General features: G+C 41.8%; 1 protein-coding gene across 1 annotated transcript in view; it reads right to left on the reverse strand.

Annotated features, from left to right (window-relative positions):
* The window catches only part of LOC101593494 (transmembrane emp24 domain-containing protein 11), a 39532-nt gene that overhangs the window by 11630 nt on the left and 5369 nt on the right, over positions 1-22533 (reverse strand). The window contains exon 2 of the mRNA XM_004656131.3: positions 10456-10556. Within this exon, the coding sequence (XP_004656188.1) occupies positions 10456-10556 (101 nt within the window). The remainder of the gene's footprint in view (positions 1-10455; positions 10557-22533) is intronic.

Here is a 22533-nt window from a genome sequence, read left to right on the forward strand (position 1 = left end):
TATCAGTCCAGGTTTGATTCCCCAGTACCCATGTAAAGCCAGATGCACAAAGTGGCACATATATCCAGAGTTTGTTTGCAGTGACAGAAGGCCCTGGTGCATCCTTACTCTCTCTGTGTCTGCCTGCCTTTCTCTTTGTGTCTCTATCTCTCTCAAATAAATAAATAAAATATTTTAAAAGTTTACCTCATCATATATTAAAATGACAGAAAATAAAAGCTAAAGAAAAGATCTTGAAAGGAACCAGAGGAAAAATGCCTGGCCCATGGAGGATCAAAGAGAAGAATGACTTCTAACTATTCAGAATCATACAATCAAGAAGAGAGTAAAGTGAAATATTTAGAGCATTGAAGGGAAATACTCCACCAACCTCAGCTTCAGCAAAATTATCCTTAGGGCTGACCAGAAATAAAGACTTTCTCAGAAAAGCAAAAACAGGGAATTTGTCAGCAGTAGAACTGCCCTGTACGAAACTTGAAAGGAATCCTTTAGACAGAATATGTAAGCCACAAAATTAAATCTGCACCAAGCATGAGCCCTAGGGACAAAAGGACAAAATAAGAGGAGGTAAGCTTAAGACTTTTCATCCATTGCAATTAATACAACAGATAATAGTTTCTTCTAAAATATTAACAACAAATTCTCTGATGATAACAGTTTATGCATAAGTGATATTCATAACAGCAATGATATAAAACACAGGAAGATTATGAATTGCTAGTTATAAGCACTTAAATCACCTGTAAGTAGTAGAGTGCTATTTGAGGTGGACTTGGCTTCATTTTATTTTTTTTAATTAATTAATTAATTTTTGTTTTTGTTTTTGTTTTTTGAGCTAGGATTTCACTCTAGCTCAGGCTGACCTGGAATTCACTATGTTGTCTCAGGGTAGATTTGAACTCACAGTGATCCTCCTACCTCTGCCTCCCTAGTGCTGGGATTAAAGGCATGTGCCCATTTTAAATGTATATTGCAAATTCCAGGGAAACTACTTAAGAAACTTTTAAGGAGGTATACAATGCTTTAAAAGGAGAGAAGAGCTGGGCATGGTGGCACATGCTTTTGATCCCAGCACTCCGGAGGTAGAGGTAGGAGGATTGCTGTGAGTTTGAGGCCACCCTGAGACTACATAGTGAATTCCAGGTCACCCTGAGCCAGAGTGAGACCCTACCTCAGAAAAAAAAAAAAAAAAAAGAAAGAAAAGAAAGGAGAGAAGATTAAAGGCACTTTCTTGCAAAGCCTGCAGGCCCAGGTTCAATTACCCAGTACTCACATAAAGTTAAATGTACAAAGTGACACATACATTTGGAGTTCATCTAAGTGGCAAGAGGCCCTATTCTCTTTCTTTCTCTTCTCACAAATAAATAAGTATATTTTTTTTAAAGGAGAGAAAATGCCATTATAGAAAATGCTCAGCTAAAACCACCAATAGCAGAAAAAAGATGAAATCAAAAGTTGAAAAACAAAAAGCCAATCAGGCAGGTGAGAAAGTGCTGGTTCCCAGGGTGTGCTTGTGCAGGGCAGATGGTAGAGAATACTAGGGAGAACCAGGATACAGCAACACATCAAGAATAGAGAGTTTGGGCTGGAGAGATGGCTTAGTGGTTAAGCACTTGCCTGTGAAGCCTAAGGACCCCGGTTCGAGGCTCCATTCCCCAGAACCCACGTTAGCCAGATGCACAAGGGGATGCACCAGTTCGTTAGCAGTGGCTGGAGGCCTGGCGCACCCATTCTCTCTCTCTCTCTATCTGCCTCTTTCTCTCTGTCTGTCACTCTCAAATAAATAACTAAAAATAAATAAAAGAAATTTAAAGAATAGAGAGTTTACTGTCTATCATGAGATGGGTCACGTCCACCTCATCTGCCCTAAGCCCAGAAGGTGAAGTGGAGACATGAATATTGCTCACATGGTTAGCCTGAAAACCATTTCCAAGGAGATGGTGACAGACACTGTGTCACTCAAACCTCATCAAAACAGAGATCCAGGGCTGGAGAGATGGCCTAAAGAGTCATGGTATACTTTCCAGATCTAAAGTTAGCCAGATGCACAAAGATGAGGCAATGGCAAGGTACATATGCCCACTAGGGTGGCATAAGCATCTGGAGTTCAATTGCAGTAGCTGAGACCTTGGATCACCAATTCTCTCTCTCTTCTCTCTCTCTCTCTTGCTCTCTCTAAAACAAAAACAAAAACAAAAAACCCCAGATATCCAGAGGCTACAGAGAAAACAACACTAAACCAGATTCCTATCTTGCTCACTGTGGTGGTTTGAATAGAATAGATGGCCCCCAATATATTCAGTTGTTAGTTTGTAGTTTGCATCTGCAGCCACCTGGCTGGAGGCAGTGTCACTGGGTGGATCTTAAGGTGTGGTGGTGGGTTTCAGATTTCAATCTAAAGATATGCAAAGTGGGGCTGGAGAGATGGCTTAGCAGTTAAGCACTTGCCTGTGAAGCCTAAGGACCCCAGTTCTAGGCTCGGTTCCCCAAGTCCCATGTTAGCCAGATGCACAAGGGGGGTGCACATGTCTGGAGTTCGTTTGCAGTGGCTGGAAGCCCTGGCGCGCCCATTCTCTCTCTTTCCCTCTATCTGTCTTTCTCTCTGTCTGTCACTGTCAAATAAATAAATAAATAATGGATAAATAATAATAAAAAAAAGATATGCAAAGTGTGCCTAGCTGGAGTTCCTAAAGTGTGCTGTGTGGCTTTTGGCTTTTTGGCTTGTGCTTCTCTCTCTCTCTGTCTGCTTGGGCCTGTGAAGGCAGGCCAGCTTCTTCTGCCATTATGAAACTTCCTCTGGATCTGCAAGCTTCAATAAATATCCCTTCCTCCATAACTGTGCCTGGTCTGGAAGTTCATCTCAGTGAACCTGAAGCTTAACTTAACTGCTAAGCCATCTCTCCAGCCCCACTTTGCATATCTTTAGATTGAAATCTGAAACCCACCACCACACTAAGACTCAAGGAACATTGCAGAAGAGGGGATGGAAAGATTGTTAAGAGCCTCAGAGTGGTGGACATAGCTTGAGGCACCATGTCCCCACCCCCAGAGACTGACTGAGACCTCTTGGTCTCTACATGAATATCAATAACTCCACTGAAGAAGACCCTCAGCAGAATTGGGGTGGGAATGGGGGGGTCTAAGAGTACAACCTTTTTATTAAAAAAATAATTTAAAAAGCCAATCAATATAAACAATAACAAATATGGTAGATAATAATCTAAAACCCTATCAGTCACTGTACTAGACAGCTTCAGGTTCACTGAGATGAACTTCCAGACCAGGCACAATTATGGAGGAAGGGATATTTATTGAAGCTTACAGATCCAGGGAAAGTTCCATAATGGCAGAAGAAGCTGGCCTGCTTTCACAGGTCCAAGCAGAGAGAGAGAGAGAAACCACAGGCCAAAAAAGCCAAAAACCACACAGCATCCTTCAGGAACTTTAAATGGAACTAGGAACTTTGAATATCTTTAGACTGGAATTTCAACTCCACCACTACACCTTGGGGCTGGACCCTAAGATCTGCTCAGTGACCCCTCCTCCAATCACGTGGCTACAGATCCAAACTACAAACTAATAAAACACTGAATATATTGGGGACAATCTATTCAAACTACCACAGTCACTTTACTTGTCAGTGGTATAAATACATCCATTAAAGGCTAGGGGGATTTCTCAATGGTTAAAGGTGCTTGTTTCTAGGTATGCCCATTAAAAGATCTTCAAAATGGGTGGGAAAAAAAATGACTCAACTCTATGTTACCTACAAAAAAAATTACTTTAAGCCAGGTGTGGTGGCACATGCCTTTAATCCCAGCACTCAGGAGGCAGAGGTAGGAGAATTGTCATGAGTTTGAAGTCACCCTGAGAGTACATAGTGAATTCCAGGTCAGTCTGAGCTAGAGTGAGACCTTACCTCAAAAAACCAAAAAGAAAAAAATTACTTTAGGGTTGGAGAGATGGCTTAGTGGTTAAGCGCTTGCCTGTGAAGCCTAAGGACCCCAGTTCAAGGCTTGGTTCCCCAGGACCTACCCACATTAGTCAGATGCACAAGGGGGCGCACGTGTCTGGAGTTCGTTAGCAGTGGCTGGAAGCCCTGGCGCGCCCATTCTCTCTCTCTCTGTCACTCTCAAATAAGTAAAAATAAAAACAAAAAACAACCAAAAAAATTATTAAAAAAATCACTTTAACCTGGGCATGGTGGCACATGTTAACTCAAAAGAAAGCTAGGGGCTGGAGAGATGGCTCAGTAATTAAAGATGTTTGTTTGCAAAGTCTGCTAGCCTGGGTTCATTTCCCTAATACCCACATAAAGCCAGACAAAAAAAGTGATGCATGTATCTGTAGTTCATCTGCATCTCGTGTATTCTTTCTCAAATAAATAAATATGCTAAAAAAGAAAGCTAGAATAGTTACATTAGTGTCAGATAGCAAATGTAAGAAGTGAAGAAAATTATCAGGCCTAATTCCACAACAAAGCACTATATAAAGGAACCACTTCCATAAGAAGACATAATACTCCTCAGTATATATGGACCTAATAGTGAGGCAGCAAAGTATGTGAAGCAAAAAATAACCTAAGTGCTGGGATTAAAGGTGTGCACTACCATGCCTGGCTTTTTACCTTGTTTTGAGATAGGTCTCTGTTTCTTTCTTTTTTGCCACTGACTAGCTAGCCTGTAAATTTTGGGATTCTCCTGACTCTGCCTCCTGTTACCATAGGTGCATTGGGATTACAGAGACATAGATCACTGTGTCCAGTGTTATGTGGAATCTGGAAGTCTACAGTCATCAGGCTTGAAAAGAGAAGAACAAATTAAATAAAAAGTAAGCAGATGACAAAACATAACAAAACAGAGAAGAAATAAATTACAAATAAATAGCAAAATAGTAAAACTATCAGCAGATTCTTCGAAAAGATCAAGAAAACTTAGGCTCACACAGATGTTTATACAGAGATGTTTATAGCAGCTTTATAAATAACTGCCCAGACTTAGAAACAATGAAGACGTCTTTTTATGGGTGAATATATAAACTGTGTTACATTCAAGCAGAGAGAGACAAACAGGGAGAAAGAGAGAGAGAAGGAGAGTGTATGGGCATGCCAGGGTCTCTAGCTGCTGCAAACAAACTCCAGAAGCATGCACTACTTTGTGCATCTGGTTTTACATGTGTACTGGGAAATGAACTCTAGTCATTAGATTTTGCAGGCAGTCACCTTAACCACTGAGTCATCTCTCCAGTCCTGTTGTTTTTGTTTTTGTTTTCTTTCTGTGCTTGGCTGTATGAATGGGAGCCAGCTTCTTCCACCATAGATGGAACTTCCCCCTGGATCTTTAAGCTGAAATAAACCCTTCCCCGCTATAAACTGTGTCTAGTTTAGGCGTTCATCCTAGCAACATGAAGCTTCCTACCACACCTGCCAGTCCAGGTTCAATTTCCAAGCCACCCACATGAGCAAAATGCAAAGTGTCACAAGTATCTGGCATTCATTTGCAGCAGCAAGATGCCCTGGCATTCATGCAAATGTGCATACACACTCACATGCACGTGCACGCACACACACACACGTGAAACTAAGTAAATAAAAATATAAAAAGAAATGAGCTATCAAGCCACCATGAGAAGACACAGAAGTATCTTTAAAAAAAATTATATATATATTTATACATATATATATATTTATACACACATATATATATACATACATATATACATATACATATACATATACATACACATACACATATATATATATAAGAGAGTGAGAGAAAGAAAGAAAGAAAGAAGGGAGGGAGGGAGAGAGAGAGAGAGAGGAGGAGAGAAAAATGGGTGGAGCCAGAGCCACCAGTCACTGCAAAAGAACTCCAGATGCATGTGTACTGGAGAATAGAACCCGAGCCATCAGGCTTTGCAAACAAGCACCTTTAACTTCTGAGCAGTCTCTCTAGCCCAGAAGTACCTTAAGTGCATATGAAGTGAAAGAGATTGACAACACTTCAAAAGAGGCCGAAAAGGTATCATACTGCATGACTGCAACATTATGAGAGTCTGGGAAAGACACAACTGGACACAGTAAAAAGGTGGGTTGTTGCCAAGGGCTGAAGAAAGGGAGAGATAAATATGCAATCCTCAGAGGATGTTTAGGGCAGTGAAACTGTTTAGTATGATACTAAAGCAGTGGGTATATGTTATAACTCATTTGTCTAAAATTTACACCAAAGTTAATGAAAACTGTGGGCTTTGGGATAATGATGTGCCAGTGTATGTTCGTCTGCTGTAATAAATGTTATACTATGGTGGGAGCTGTTGATAGTAGGGGAGGCCATGAATGTCAATTTTTCTGTGAACCCAAAACTTCTCTAAAACATGGTCTTAGATCATATGAAAAACAAGTATGTATGTATGTATGTGTATTTATACATGAATGGAAAAATGCCATAAAGATTTGTTTTTAAAATGCCTTCTAATTTTGATTTGAAGAAAGTGAAAGAATCTTACCATATGCTTTATTTCCTTTAATAGGCCATTGAAAGGGAAAGTTTATTAAGAAAATTTGCAGTCAAGGATCACGTTTTGTAATTTATTTCTATTTTTGCATGAATAGCAACTCTTTCCTGAAAAAATATTCAATGATTACTCATTACCTACTCAATTTAATTTCTAAGATCTGGTTTTCATTCAAGGTGCTGTAGACTCTTGTTTTAGTGAATATCTAACTTGACAAACATTTTTTTTTTTTTTAGGCAAGCCCAACAAATTGGCCTTTTTTATGAGAGAGAGAGAGAGAATTGGCACACCAGGGCCTCCAGCCAATGTAACTGAACTCCAGACACATGGGCCACCTTTTGCACATGTGTGACCTTGTATGCTTGTGTCACTTTGTGACGTGGGACCAGGAGAGTAAAACATGAGTCCTTAGGCTTCACAGGCAAGCACCTTAATCACTAAGCCATCTCTGCAGGCCAACAAACAGTTTTTGAATGCTTATTGGCTTGCTGTGTTGGACAAAAGCATGATTAAGTTTGAATTTCATTGTGGCCACTTGTTGACACTGACATTATGTCAATCATTTATCCTCAGAACCACAGAACCATGCAATTTCCTCTACAAAATGAAGCAGGAATATTGGAAATGGGAAATGGAATGCAGAATACAGAGATATATATGGCCCATATCTGCTGTTGTCAGCACCGCCAATGCCACTTGGTATGTTCCTCACTCAGGTTGTCAGTCATATGCCACAAGAATGGGAAATGTTTAGGGATGCCCTCTGAACACATCGGATCCAGCAGAAACAGAGCACTTGCAGAGGCAATGGCAGGGCTCTCAAAAGGGATCTGGGGTCCTAAGAAATGGTGATGGGGGGTTCCAAGCTGGCCTTAAACTCAGGAGCTCACACTATGTACCTGCTTCAGTCTTCTGAGGAGCTGGCACTATAGGTGCATGCCACTCTGCCTGGCTCAGAAAAAGTTCCTTTCTGTCTTTAAAATTTTTTTATTTAGTCAGGTGCGGTGGTGCATGCCTTTAATCCCAGCCCTCGGGAGGCAAAGGTAGGAAGATCACTGAGTTCAAGGCCACCCTAAGACTACAGAGTGAATTCCATGTCAGCCTGGACTAGAGTGAAACACTACCTTGAAAAACCACACACACACACACACACACACACACACACACACACACACACACTTATTTATTTATAAGAGAGAGAGAGAGAAACAGAGAGAGAAAGAGGCAGATAGAGCAAATGGGCATGCCAGGGCCTCTAGCCACTGCAAGTGAACTTTAGATGTATGCACCACATTGTACATCTGGCTTTACATAGGTACTAGGGAATCAAACCCAGGTCCTTTGGCTTTGCAGGCTAGAGACTTAACCACTGAGAAATCTCTCCAGTTCCCCTTCTGTCTTTTAAAAAGAATGAAATGGTTTTATTCTGAAATTTTTTTTGTAGCACAACCCAAAAACAATTTTTTTGAGGTAGGGTCTCATTCTAGTCCAAGCTGACCTGGAATTCACTATGTAGTCTCAGGGTGGCCTTGACCTCATGGCAATCCTCCTACCTCTGCCTCCCAAGTGCTAGGATTAAAGGCATGCACCAGCATGCCCGGCTCTATTTTTTATATTTTTTTATGAGAGAGAGAGAGAGAGAGGGAGAGAGATGGAGAGTGTGTTGGCATGACAGGGCCTCCAGGCAATGCAATCAAATTCCAGATGTGTATGCTACCATGTGCATGTGTTACTTTGTGTGTCTGGCCTACACGGGATCTGGGGAGTCAAACATGGGTACTTAGGCTCTGCAGGCAAGTGCCTTAACTGCTAAGCCATCTCTCCAGCCACTCAACCAAAAGAATATTTTAACTCTGATTCAATGAGCTTTGGGGACATTTTCAATTGTTCTCAAAGATTAACTGACAAAGAAAATGAAAGAATTGGATTTTGACATAGAGGCATAAAAGATAGCATAGTAGAAAGGAGAAGGTACCTGTCCCAACAGGTGACTGGATCTAGACAAATGGTCACAGTAGATCTATTGTCCATGAGGTGTCCAGCATGCTGAGAGAAAACTATTAAATCAGGCAGGAGTGGGCCATAACCTAGTGGGACTGAAGACTTCAGTGGAATAATTCTCATGTCTTGTGAGTGTGGTGTCAAAGGGCATAGCCTGAGCTTGAACCAATCAGTGATCTTGTTTGTGTGAGAACAGGTCTTTGCCCTGTCTTCATCAAGCACCCTCCCCTTGTCAGCTAGAGACCATCATGTTACATGAGACGTTGGTTTAGTAGCATTCTGCAACTCTCAAACACATGTCCAGCATGACTATGCTTGAGTCAATGGACTGAGAAATCAGAGGCCTCAGCTGGCACACTTGGGAATAGACGTCTCTGTCATATTCATCATACACCGGAGAAAACTGAGGGGAAAGCAGTCAGATAACTGCCCCCAGCTATAACTTATAGTCAGCACATGAACTTGGCTCTGACTCAAGGTCAACATTCTACTTGACCATGATGGCTTTATAAATTTTTATTTACTTAATCTATGCCACCATGCTTGGAGACTTTTAAATATTTATTTTTGTGTTGACTTTTATAACCTCTGCTAACCCCCGTGAGGAAGAGGTCTGTATGGCTGCCTTACCCAAAAGGCCTCAGCCGTTATAGGAGGAAGGATACCAAGAGGTAGCTTATGTGGCCCTCCTGCTTTGGTGAGGCTACAGCACAAATAAACAGATAGGCCTGGCTCATGTACAATCTAGCCTCCAGCCTGTATGAAGCACATTTGATTTTTCTTAAAAATATTATGTGAGAGCTGGAGAATGACTTAGCAGTTAAGGTGCTTGTCTGCAAAGCCAAAGGACTCAGATTCAATTCCCTAGGACCCACATAAGCCAGATGTGCAAGGTGGCACATATATCTGGAGTTCATTTGCAGTGGGCTGGATGCCCTGGCATATCCATTTGCACTCTCTCTCTCTCTCTCTGCCTCTTTCTCTCTCTCAAATAAATAAATAAAAATAAAATATTTTAGCTGGGTGTGATGGCACACACCTTTAACCCCAGCACTTGGGAGGCAGAGGTAGGAGGATCACCATGAGTTTGAGGCTACCCTGAGATTACATAGTTAAGTCCAGGTCAGCCTGGGCTAGAGTGAGACCCTACCTTGAAAACCAAAAATAAAATAAAATATTTTTAAAAAACAAAAAAAAAAAATTATGTGAAAGCCAGGTATGGTGGTGCACACCTTTAATCTCAGCACTCTGGAGGCAAAGGAAGGAGGATCCCCGTGAGTTTGAGGCCAGCCAGAGACTACACAGTGAATTCCAGGTCAGCCTGGGCTAGGGTGACCCCACCTAGAAAAACAAAAACAACAAACAAAATATTATATGATGAGATCACCTAGACTGTTAGTTCCTTGAGGGTAAGCCCTTCCTGTATTTTTGTGTCATGCCTTTTATTTAGTCTTATGTGAAGGATTGTAAATGATGATTAGTGTTTATGTTGAGCTTTAAAATTGGAAGCAGGGGTGGGGCTGGAGGGATGGTTTAGTGGTTAAGGTGCTTGCTTGCAAAATCAAAGGACCCAGGTTTGATTCTCCAGGACACACATAAGCCAGATGCACAAGGTGGTACATGTGTCTGGAGTTAGTTTGCAGCAGCTGGAGGCCCTGGTGTGCCTATTCTCTCTCCCTCTTTCTCTCTGTCAAATTATCTATATCAAACTGGAAGCAGGGTGACAAAACATGTGCTTTTTTTTTTTTTTTGTTTTGTTTTGTTTTTTCGAGGTAGGGTCTCACTCTAGCCCAGGCTGACCTGAAATTCACTATGGAGTCTCAGGGTGGCTTCAAACTCATGGCGATCCTCCTACCTCTGCCTCCCGAGTGCTGGGATTAAAAATGCACACCCTGCTGCATGTGCATTTTTAACAAAGAAAAGCATGGAAGAATGTTTTACCTCATCATTATAAGTTGTAATAGTCACAAACATTCCCAAGCCAGGAGCAGATTCGAGGAAGTCATGTCTGTCTCTGTCCCATTTCTGTACCTTGAAAGTCCCTGTATCAAAAACAGAAGACATTTATTATAAAATGTAGGAAATAGCAACAGGTAACTACTGCTAAAGCAAATGAATTCAATCTTTTTAGTTTATCTACATCATCAAATACTGCTGTTTGCTCAGCTTTTGTCTTAGTGACCGGATCACCTAGCACAGTAGGAAGACCCGATTATGGAGGGAGACTTGTAGTCTCAGTTCATCTCTCATTCCTGTTGACTAGGTAGGTGACATGAGCTATTTCACTGTACAGTCTCAGTTTCTTATTCAGAAAAGTCAGTATAATCATATATATCCCACTTAAATCTTATACTTGTGAGGATTATTAAAAAGAAGCCTATGAGTCAGGCATGATAGCTTATGCCTATAATCCCAGCACTTGGGAAGCTGAGGCAGGAAAATTGCCATGAGCTTGAGCCTAGCCTGAGAACTCATCTCAAAAAAACAGAAAACCAGGCTGGAGAGATGACTCAATGATTAAAGGCACTTGCTTGCGATACCTGGTAGCCTAAGTTTGATTCCCAGCACCTATGTAAAGCCAGATGCACAAAGTGGGGCAGGTTTCTGTAGTTTATTTGCAGTGGCAGGAGGCCCTGGTGCACCCATTGTCTCTCTCCCCTTCTGAATATAAATAAATAAATAAATAAATAAATAAATAAATACCCCCCCCAAAACCAAAAAGGCTTATGAAAGAGCTCTTCCTGGAATGTAAGCTATGTGTAGATCAGTACTGCATGACATAGTAATTCCTTGAACTAACCCGCATGTCCACTACTTCATCATTTATTTTTTTAAAAAATATTTTATTTATTTATTTATTCATTTATGAGACAGAGAGAGAGAGAAAGAGAGAGAGAGATTGGGTGCCCCAGCACATCTAGCCACTGCAAGTGAACTTCAGACACATGTGCCAACCTTACAAGGATTTACATGGGTATTGGACCTGGGTCCTTTGGCTTTGCTGACAAGTGCCTTAACTGCTAAGCAATCTCTCTAGCCCTGCCTCACCATTCATAATTGAGCCCCACATACTTCTGGTAGATTCCTTCCTAAAGCTCAAGTATGACCATGTTAAATCCTTCATTTCATTGTTCCCCTAGGCTTTTTGCTAAGGTATGAGTCACTGACAAAGCCTCCAACTTTCTCTTCTCAATTTAGGGAAGCCATTGCAAGACTCAGATTCCCCTTTTGCCCATAGAAGGTACCACAAGAATAAAAAAGGAGCTAGCACTTATTGAACTTTTGTTATGTGAGAGGTGCTGTGATGAACATAGACACACTTATCTCATTTAATTCTCAAAAAAGTGTTTTAAGGAAAGTAGTTTTTTAATTTTCTTTTTTTTTCAGAATAGATTAATATTCCCTTCTTAAAATTTATTTTTATTTATTTGAGAGAGAGAGAGAGAGAGAGAGAGAGAGAGAGAGGGAAAATGGGCATGCCAGGGCCTCTGGCCACTGCAAAGGAACTCCAGATGCATGTGCCACCTTGTGCCTCTGGCTTACGTGGGTCCTGGAGAATTGAACCTGGATCTTTAGGCTTTGCAGGCAAGCACCTTAACCGCTAAGCCATCTCTCCAGCCTGTAATATTCCCTTTTTAATCTTTTTTTTTTTGTTTGCTTTTTTGAGGTAGGGTCTCACTCTAGCCCAGGCTGACCTGGAATTCACTATGTAGTTTCAGGGTGGCCTCGAACTCACAGCGATCCTCCTACCTCTGCCTCCCAAGTGCTGGGATTAAAGGCGTACACCACCATGCCTGGCTCTCCCTTTTTTATCTTTATAGTTAGCTAAAAAAAAAATTGCCAGGCAGTCTCCAAAACAGGATTTGCTTTAAAACCAACCAAGCAGGGCATAGTGGTACACGCCTTTAATCTCAGCACTCAGAGGTAGGAGAATTGCTAGGAGTCCGGGGCTACCCTGAGACTACATAATGGGCTAGTGCAAGGCCCTACCTTGAAAAACCAACCAATAAACCAAACAACAACAACAATAAAAACAATCCATAGTTAGTTGACAACTAGCTGTGCTGGGACCTGCTGGGCTAGGCCACAGTTATGTTCAGCTAAGAGCTTTCAGAAGAAAATCCTGGTTGGAGGCACAAGGCCTACAGCACTAACTGTGGGACTCAATGATGACTGCATAGCTCCATTCTCAAACATTGATTTGCAGGGTGATCACCACTGAGGGGTACATGGTTGTAGGGAGGAGCTCCTGGGGCCCTGTATGTGGGCACAGCGACTGGGAGAGGGGCCACAGGAGCTGGAGAATGAGCCATCAGCAGGGTGCCTGCTGACATGCCCATGGTGACCCCATTGCCTCTAGACAATCCTTCACTGGTGACTCTAGGTCCTGTCAAGCTGTCAATCAATATAAACTATCACAGTGACTTTCCTCTAAAAATTTTTATTCCACTATTGTATTGTATGAAGAAAGATTGAAGAAGGAGCAAAGGTAGAAGCCATGAAGCTGTAAATGGCTGGTTATAAATGTGTTGGATTATGTTTTGCCCCATTTTACAGCTTTTGTGCTGGGGCTCAGGTAAGTGACAGCACCAAGTCGCATAGCTAATAAGTTATAGAGGCAGAATTAGAAATGAGGCAGTCTAGTTCCAAAACTTGGATTCTAAAACTGTCACTTCCGGGCTATTGTGTGTCCCTAAAGGCAAGAGGGAGGCAGGTGCCTTACTGGATAGTAAGAAACCTGAGTCTGAATACCATCTATGATGATTAATCTCTGGTTGTCAACTTGACAGATATGTTTTAAATCTTATTTTTATTTATTTGAGAGAGAGATAAAGACAGAAAGAAGAAGGAGGAGGAGAAGGAAGAGAAAGAGAGAGAGGGGGGGGGGAGGGAGAGACAGAGAGAGAGAATGGGCATGCCAGGGCCTCCTGCCACTGCAAACAAACTCCAGACACATGTGCCACTTTGTGCATCTGGCTTTACATGGATACTGGGCCATTGAACTCAGGCCATCAGGCTTTGAAAGCAAGAGCCTTTAATAACTGAGCCATCTCTCCAGCCCTTAGCAGGAATTTAAGATCACTATGGAAACAATTCTCTGGAAATGTCTGTGAAGGATTTTCTGGATTAAGTTAATTAACTGAAGGATGCATTCTAACTGTGGGCGGTACCATTCCATGGGCTGGAGTCCTCGACTGAATAAAAAGGAGGAGGTGAGCTGAGTAGTATATCTTTCTCTGCTTCCCCAATGTAGACTGAATATGATCAGTTGCCTCAAGCTGTTGCCATGTCCTCCCCACCATGATGGATGGTAACCTTGAACTGCCAGTTGAAATAAACTTCTCTTTACCGTGCATTGTCAGGGTATTTTATCACAGTGAGACAAATAACTAATACATCCACCATGGAAGCCAACCCGTGGGAAGTGAAATCATCCTTGACACCAGTAGGAAATTTCCTGTGGTGGAAAGGCTGCTGCCTACGCTCAGTCCCTGCTTGTATTTTAGTGGCTTCAGGCTTAAGCCTATCCCCTCCCATAAGTTTGTGAACCACACATATAATGTATTCTACCTCAACAAGATCATACAAAATGGTTGAGGTGCTTGCCTGAAAAGCCTAAGGACCCAGGTTCAATTCTCCAGTACCTACATAATGCCAGTTGCACAAGAGGGCGCATGCATCTGGAGTTCATTTGTAGTGGCTAGAGGCCCTGGCGTGCCCATCTTATCTCTCTCTCCTCTCTCTGTTTTTTTCTCTCTCTCTTTCTCTCTCTCTCTTTCTCTTTGTCTCTCTCTGCTTGCAAACAAAATTTTTTTAAAAGGGTATTGTTGATGATTCCAGACTAAAACCTGGGGAAGAGATATGAAACAATTATCAGAAGATTGAAAGATGGAGAAAAGAAGGTAAAGTGTTTAAGGACCTAGGGACTCAGGCACAGCTCAGCAGGGGATGCCATCTTTATTTTCCATCATTTATGACCCAGTCTCAGAACAAGAGCAATCTGGAACTTTCAGCTATAGAGGAAATGAAGGGAGAGAGGAAGAGGGGGAAAAGATGGGAAGAGAGAGCCCAAGATCTCAAGCCAATGTCTGGAATGGAGTGTTCTGCAGGATGCTACTTGCCCTAATGCAACCTGAATGCCTCAGCTGTGGTGATGGGGTGTGGCCCAGCAGCAAGCCTACTTCACACTTAGTCAATGACAAAAACAACAACAAAGTCACTTCTCTTCTGCACCAGAGAATGAGAGGGAACCTGAGACAAAGGTCAGACCTGAGTATGAAGTCATGGGCATATTACATCTTTGAACACCCCATGCAAAGTGGACAGAACCAGAATGCAACCCAAGCTTTGAGAAATACTGCCCAGGGCTCAGATTGGCCTCTAGCTGGGGCATGAGCAGGGCAGACCAGAATATAGTGCAGTCTCAGAAAACCAAATGCTATGATGCTTGTTCCAAATCTAAATGACTAAATAAGAACCTGATTCACAATACTCAAAAGGTCCAGGATATAATCCAGAGTCACTCAAACTACTAAGAACCAGGGAAAGCTCAACTTAAATGAGAAAAGAGTCTGGAGAGATGGCTCAGTGGTTAAAGTGATTGCCTGCAAAGCCTAACCATCTGAGTTTGATTCTCCAGGACCCAAGTAAAGGCAGATGCATGAAGTAATGTATGCATCTGGAGCTCATTTGCAGTCATTGGAGGCCCTGGTGTGCCCATTCTCTCCCTACTTCCCTCCCTCTCTCTCTTTCATAAATAAATAACTAAAAATAAAATATTTTATTTTATTTATTTATTTATTTATCTATTAAAGAGAGAGAGAGAGAGAAAATGGGTGCACCAGGGCATCTAGCCACTGTAAACGAACTCCAGACACATGTGCCACCATATTCATCTGGCTTATGTGGGACCTGGAGAATTGAACTGGGGTCCTTAGGCTTTGCAGACATGAACCTTAACAACTAAGCCATCTCTCCAGCCCCAAAATAAAATATTTTTTTAAAAATAAAAAAATAAGAAAAGACAGTTAAATACTAATACCAAGATGATGTTGTTGTAATTATCATATAGAACTATGAAAATGCTTCAATCAGCAGTGTGAACACTCATAAAATAGATGGAAAAATAATGTATCAGTGGAAAAGTAGAAGATATAAGAAGAATGAAATGGACATATTAGAACAGAAAAATAAAATAATTAACAACAAGGGAGCAGAGATGGTAGGAAAAAATAGTGAGGTGAATGAAACCAGATCAACAGAAATAACCCCATCTGAGCAATGGAGATGAAGGTTTTGATAGTCTCATGGATTTGTGGAGCAATTATTTCAGGTCTAAAATTTGTGTAAAAAAAATTAAGGCTGAAAGTTATGGCAAAAAACTTCCCAAATTTTGTGAAAGACATAAACCTAGAGATTCATGAAGCTCAGCATACTTCAAACAGTGTAAACCCATGAAAAATCCATCACTACATGTATCATAATCAAATTCCAAAGCTAAAGGCAAGTAAAACAGCCCAGAGAGTGGGGAAGAAGGACGTAAGAGGATAACCCAATGAGAATGTGACCAATTTGAAATATGTTCATTTATTGACGCTCCCAATAAAATTAAGAGCTGAAGAGATGGCTTAGCAGTTAAAGGCACTTGCTTGCAAAGCCTGATGGCCCAGGTTCAATTCCCCAGTACCCACTAAAAGCCAGATGCACAAAGTGGCACATGCATCTGGATTTCTTTTGCAGTGGCAAGAGGACCTAGTGCATCCATTCATTCTCTCTCTTCCTCCCTTCCTCTCCCTCTGCCTGCAAATAAATGAAATAAAAAATATTAAATTAAATTAATCCAAAAGATAGTGGAGGAAACAGTAACAGCAATGATGAATGATAGCAAGAGCATGGGCACTAGCAGGCAGCAGCACGTGCTTCAACAGTTCACAGCAAATAACTGCCAAGTAGAGTCCTATATCCAACAAGTATGCCCTTGAGAAATGAAGGTACCATATTCTCAGACCAAGGAAAACTTCAGATTAAGAGATTTAAGAACATTTGCTCTAAAATATTGTTATAGATAGCATGGTGGTATACACTTATGTGCGCCAGGAGGTAGACACAGGAATATTGTAAATTCAAGACCAGCCTGGGCTTCAAAGTGAAACCTTATCTTAAAAGAGAAGGAGGAAGAGGCAGGAGGAGAAGAGACCAGAAGAAAGGGGAGGTGAGGAAGAAAGCCAAAGGAATTAAAAAAAAAAAACAAAACGTGTTGCGTTTGATGTGCAAGCCTTTGATCCCAGCACTCAGGAGGTACAGGTAGGACGATTGATATGAGTTCAAGGCCAGCTTGAGACTACATAGTGAATTCCAGGTCAGCCTGGGCTAGAGTGAGACCCGACCTCAAAAAAAAAAAAAAAAAAAAAAAAGAAAGAAAAAGAAAAGAAAAAGTGGCTGGAGAGATTGCCAGCAAGCCAGGTTCGATTCCCCAGTACCCACTTAAAGCTAGATGCACGAGGTGGCACACATGTCTGGAGTTCATTTTCAATGGCTAGAGGCCTTGGCATGCCCATTCATTCTCTCTCTCTCTCTTTCTGCCTCAAATTAATAAAAGAAAAAATATTTTTTACAAAAGGCAATGTAATAGAAGGAGACTTAGAGCAGAGGGAATGAGGAAAACCAGTGAGAAGGGTAAATAAATATCTGGGGAGAATCATAACAGACTATTCTCTTTGTGTGTGTGTGCATATTCATGTGTGTAAGTGCACATGAACACATGTGTGTGTGGAGGCCAGAGGATAACATCAAGCATTGTTCCAAGGTGCTGCCCATCTTTTCATTTTTGTTTTGTTTCTTTGAAGACAGGGTCTCTCATAGGCCTGGAACTCGACAATTAGACTGTACTGGCCAGCCAGGAAACCCCAGGGATCCATCTGTCTCCCTCACTGGTGCTGGGATTACAGGCACACAGCACCAGGTCTGACTTTTTTTTTAACATGTGTTCTGAAAATGATACTCATGTGAGGCAAGCACTTTACTGACTAAACAATCTCCCTGGCCCAGACTACTCTGTTTTTAGAAATGGCAGTTTAAATGTTTCAGAGTTGAAAGAAAGAATTATAACCTTGCCCAATGTGCTTTTCAGTGTATATTGATGTAATATTTAAGACAATTATAGAGGGGGAGTTAAAGTTTTTACAGTACCCTTGAGATGGTAAAATAATTATTTTAGCAGATAAGTAGAAAAGATAAGTACATAGAAGAATACAGTGAAAATACCATAGATAAAATAAAATGAAATATTACAAAATGTTCAAGTGATCCACAGTTCAACAGGAAATGGAAAACAGTAGACAAAAAGAGAATAAAAAGAAAGCAATAAAATGGCAGACCTAACTCCTGATATCAGTAATTACATGGCGTGTAATATAGTCTAAACAGAGATTAGACAAAGATTGTCAGAATGGATTTTAATGCTTCAATTATAATGCAGTCTATGGGAAAATTGCTTTGAGCATAGTGCACTGGTAGGTTGAAAGTAAAAAGATGAGAAAGGATATGCAGTTCTGGCATGGATTGTGAAAAAGCTCAAGTGTCTCAAATAAAGTTGGCTTCAGAACAAAGAAAAAACCAGAAGCAGCAGGAGACATTGCATACTGGGAGAAAGATGTCCTAAACTCACCACACTACAGGGCTTCGAATGTGCTCCGCGAGAGCCCTGAGAGTGACATGACTAGAGGGCATCTAGGCAATCTACGTAGCTGGCACTTCCGCACCCCTCTGGGTACTAGATATAACCAAGCACAAACTCAAAAATTAGCACAGATGTAGAAACATGCGTATCCTCACCAGACCAACCTGACATTTGGAGACCATTGTCTGCCACAGCAGAACATACAGCTCTTTAAGTGCACATGGAACATTTTGCAGTTCAGGCAACAAAGTCACAAAGGTGAAGAAGTATTTTTCAAAACATATTTGAAACTCGAGAAATGGCTTAGTGGTTAAGGCACTTGCCTGCAAAGCCAAAGAATCCAGGTTCAATACTCCAGGACCCACATGCCAGATGTACAAGATGGCACATGCATCTGCAGTTCATTTGCAGTGGTTATAGGCCCTGGCACACCCATTTTCTATCTCCTCTTTTTATCTCTCTCTCATTTTCTCTTAAATAAATAAATAAAATGTTTGATTTTTCAAAATATTTTATTTGAGAGAGTGAAAGAGAAAGGGAGAAAGGGCCTCTTGTCACTGCTAACAAACTCCATGCACACATCACTGTGCATTTGGCTTTGCGTGGGTACTCAGGAATCAAACCCAAGCCAATAGGCATTGCATACAAGTACCTTTATCACTTAGCCACTCCCCAGTCCAGCATTTTTGCCAAAGCAGCTGAATGTTCTGGGAGAAGAGTTCACAGCCAGGCAGATTGATTTCCAAATACACCACCACCTAGAAATCCATTGAAAAGTTGTTGTTCTCTTTCCTGTGGAGCCACTTCAGGACCCTCATGCCTTCGTTGCTGGATTCAGGGTCTCTCTTTTTCTACCATCAAGCACCCACTTGAAGTTCACCCTGAAGCCTGTTACTTGTTTGGGGATGGTTGGGGTGCTGGTACTGTTTGGTCAATGGCCACACTTTTGCTTCTATCCTTACACCTGCTCATGGAGACATATTTTCAGCATGTCATGACACTTATCTACCCCCTGTGAGGTACTAGAGAGTAGGAGACATTTTAGTCATCTTTTTTTTTTTTCTTCCATGGTAGACTCTCAGTAGATATTTGTGGAATGAATGAAAGGGTGTCTCAGAGTATATGCTCAATGAGTGATTCTGAGTGAATGAATGCCATCCGATCCCCTACTTACATACCAATGTTTGTAGCATACAGCATTGTGATCAGAATGGGTGAGTGTAATTTCTCCCTGCTTTTTGTCCACCTGAGGACTCTCAGGCAGCAGGAACAGAGTGAAATGTTATGCTTTGGGTGGCCAGCAGATGTCAGAAGAGAAGCATTGCTCATGGGCCCAGCACCAGCAGAGATTCAAGCAGGCTGAATGAACAGCTCACTGGACAGAAACATTCGCACACGGGCACTGCCCTGTTAATGATGCTCACAGCTTGGCAAGAGCACCGTCAGGGCTCACTGACTAGGAACAGGGGCACAAAATTCTAGATGTGCCATCACAGCTGATACAAGAATGCTCTTGCCTCAGTTTCCTTAGTGATAAAGTAAGGATAATAACGATATATCTCTCTTAGGAGATGAAGAGTAAATGAGTTAGTATTTGTGCTGTCAGTGCTGAGAACAGTGCAAGCTCTATGTAAGTACTTGCTAAATAATTCTCAAATTATTATCGAGTTTTTAAATATTTTTATTTTATTTTATTTATTTTTTTGTTGGTGCATGTCTTTAATCCCAGCACTTGAGAGGCAAAGATAGGAGGATTGCTGTGAGTTCCAGGCCACACTGAGACTACATAGTGAATTTCAGGTCAGCCTGGGCTACAGTGAGACCCTTCCTCAAAAACAAAACAAAACAAACAAAAATGACAATTTGCTGTGAAAGAAAAAAATTTAAGAAATTGGAAGTGCCTAGCATGGAAAAGAGACAGAAAACCAATACCACATGGGAATATAGGGCTAATTTTTTGCTTTACCTCAGAGGATTAAATAGGAATAATCTTTACAAGATTACTAGATTTAAATATTTTATTTTTAAATTTTATTTATTTGCAAGGAAGAGAAAAAATGAATTTGTGTGCAGGGCCTCTAGCCACTGCAAATGAACTCCAGATACATGCACCACTTTGCACATCTGCCTTTACATAAGTACTAGGGAATCGAACCCTGTTTGTAGGCATTGTAGGCAAGCACCTTAACCACTGAGCATCTCTCCAGCCTTATTGATGAATTTTAAGTGTGCAAAGTAAAATGCTTTTATCAGCTCTCCTATTTAATGCTATCCCCTGTAGTTTGGTAGTCCTGGGGCCTGAGCCAGCTGTGTGACTGGTGTCAGGGTAAGTGGCAGAGCCACTGTCACAGTCAGCAAGGTGATTCTCAAATGGGAATGGCCACCATAAACCCCACTCCTGCTCATGCCCTTGTCCTGAAGAGTGGCGTGTGTGCTGGCCCATGTGCCTTACAGAGCCTCTGGGAAGAACTCACCTCCTAGATCCCCTTCTGGTTACTTAGTTTAGTGAAGCCTGGGAGTCTGTAAAATCAAGAGTTGTCTGTTGGCGAGCAGTTGGGGTGTATCCAGTCTGTGCTTTTTAAAATAGTGCCGCTGTAAAGATTCTTATGCATTTTGTTTGGGGGACAAATTAGGCATTTCTGTTGGATCTTTCCTGTGTTGGTCACAGGGTGTGCCTATGTTCAACTTCAGTGATGCCAAAAGGAGGTGCCCATTCATGTTCAGGCGTGTGTAGGAACTGACATCTGCTTGCACGTTTATTTTCTGTTGCCTTTGTTCGGCATTGTCGGAGCTACTGCATTTCGGTAGGCTTGGCTTTGCACTTGTCTGTGCCAAAGGGCTCAAGTAACTTTCATCCCCTTCCTAGCTGCTCAGTCTCTCCTGTAAGTGCCTGTTCGTTTTTAAATTTATTTATTTATTTAACTGAGAGAGAGAAAGAGGGAGAGAGAGAGTCAGAGAGAGAGAGGGGGAGGGACAGAATGGGTGTGCTGGGACCTCTAGCCACTGTAAATGAACTCCAGAAGCATGCACCACCTTGTGCATCTGACTTTATGTGGACTGGGGAATCAAACCTGATTCCTTTGGCTTTGCAGGCAAGCCCCTTATCCACTAAGCCATCTCTCCAGTACTCATTTTTTTCTTGTCCATTTTCCTGTCCTGTGAGCACATTCTGTCAATTCAGTGAAGAGATAGTGCATTTTGTCACCTTCCTGCTGTCCTCAGATGTCTATCATTTTTCATCACCACTAAGGAGAAGCAATTGAATGGTTCATCTGTCATCTGTTGATAGACACTTAGGTTATTTCTACTGCTTAGCTTTTGTTGCTAATGAGTGCCACCAAAGACACTGGCACCCATGGTTCTGTTTGGGGCCCTGGATATAGACCTAGGAGTGGAATTGCCAGGTCATATATATCAAGTTACCTTACTCTCCTGGCTCCCATAGTGCTTGGGATGGGGCTTGATGAACCTAAACCCATCCTATGGTTTCTTCTTTTTCCTCAGAGTCTCTTCATGACAAGTCACAGGCACTGACTCAGGCTCTGCCTCAGAAAGCTCCCAACCCAAGCAATGCTGGGAATCGGTGAAGTCACCCATGAAGGCCTGAATAGGGTATTTTTTATCTTGCTAGAATGTTCAGCAATGGTACCCATTTAATTTGCCAGCTTCCTCCTGTTTTCTGGTGTCTGTTAAGACTTGTTTTGAAAAACTGACTACATCACAGGTACTTGTGCAGAGAGGGCTGGGGTCTCATTGGGGCACTTCCCAGTGGAAGAGAGCATCCAGGGGCCCACCATGGTTGGCACTAGTCTCTCTTTAATGAGCTGTCTCCACATGATGAGCACTGTGCACCCTGATGCCCTTCCCATCTACCAATCTTCCCTGTTGTAAGGGACTAACTACCTTGCTTGTTTGTTTTTTAAAGAAAAAAAAAAGGATAAGAAAGAGAGGAGAGAAAAAGAAAAAGGAAAAGGAAAGAGTCTCTAAGGACCACTGGTAAGTGTAATAGCATATACTGTTTCCCTCCCTGTTCCTCTTATCTTCCCCCAGACACACCATCAAAGCTGCCCCTCCCTATTTTCACATATAATTCACTATCTAGAATTTATTGTTAGGAGTCCAGCTAAGAGAAACAAGATCAAATACACACAATGTAGCTAGTGCAGGAGTTTCTAGGCAAGGCTTGTCGGCTTCTCTGACTCAACGGTAGTGCTCTGGGTGCACAAGCCTTATTGTTCTCCTCTGAGCTCCCAGCAGCCACTGCTTCTGAGGCAAGTTCTCTTCTTTCCTGGGAAGGTTAGAATTGAGGTCACGCCTACTTCTCCAGCAGGCTTAGACCA

Source organism: Jaculus jaculus, chromosome 11 (genome assembly GCF_020740685.1).
Source record: "Jaculus jaculus isolate mJacJac1 chromosome 11, mJacJac1.mat.Y.cur, whole genome shotgun sequence".
Taxonomy (NCBI): Eukaryota; Metazoa; Chordata; class Mammalia; order Rodentia; family Dipodidae; genus Jaculus; species Jaculus jaculus.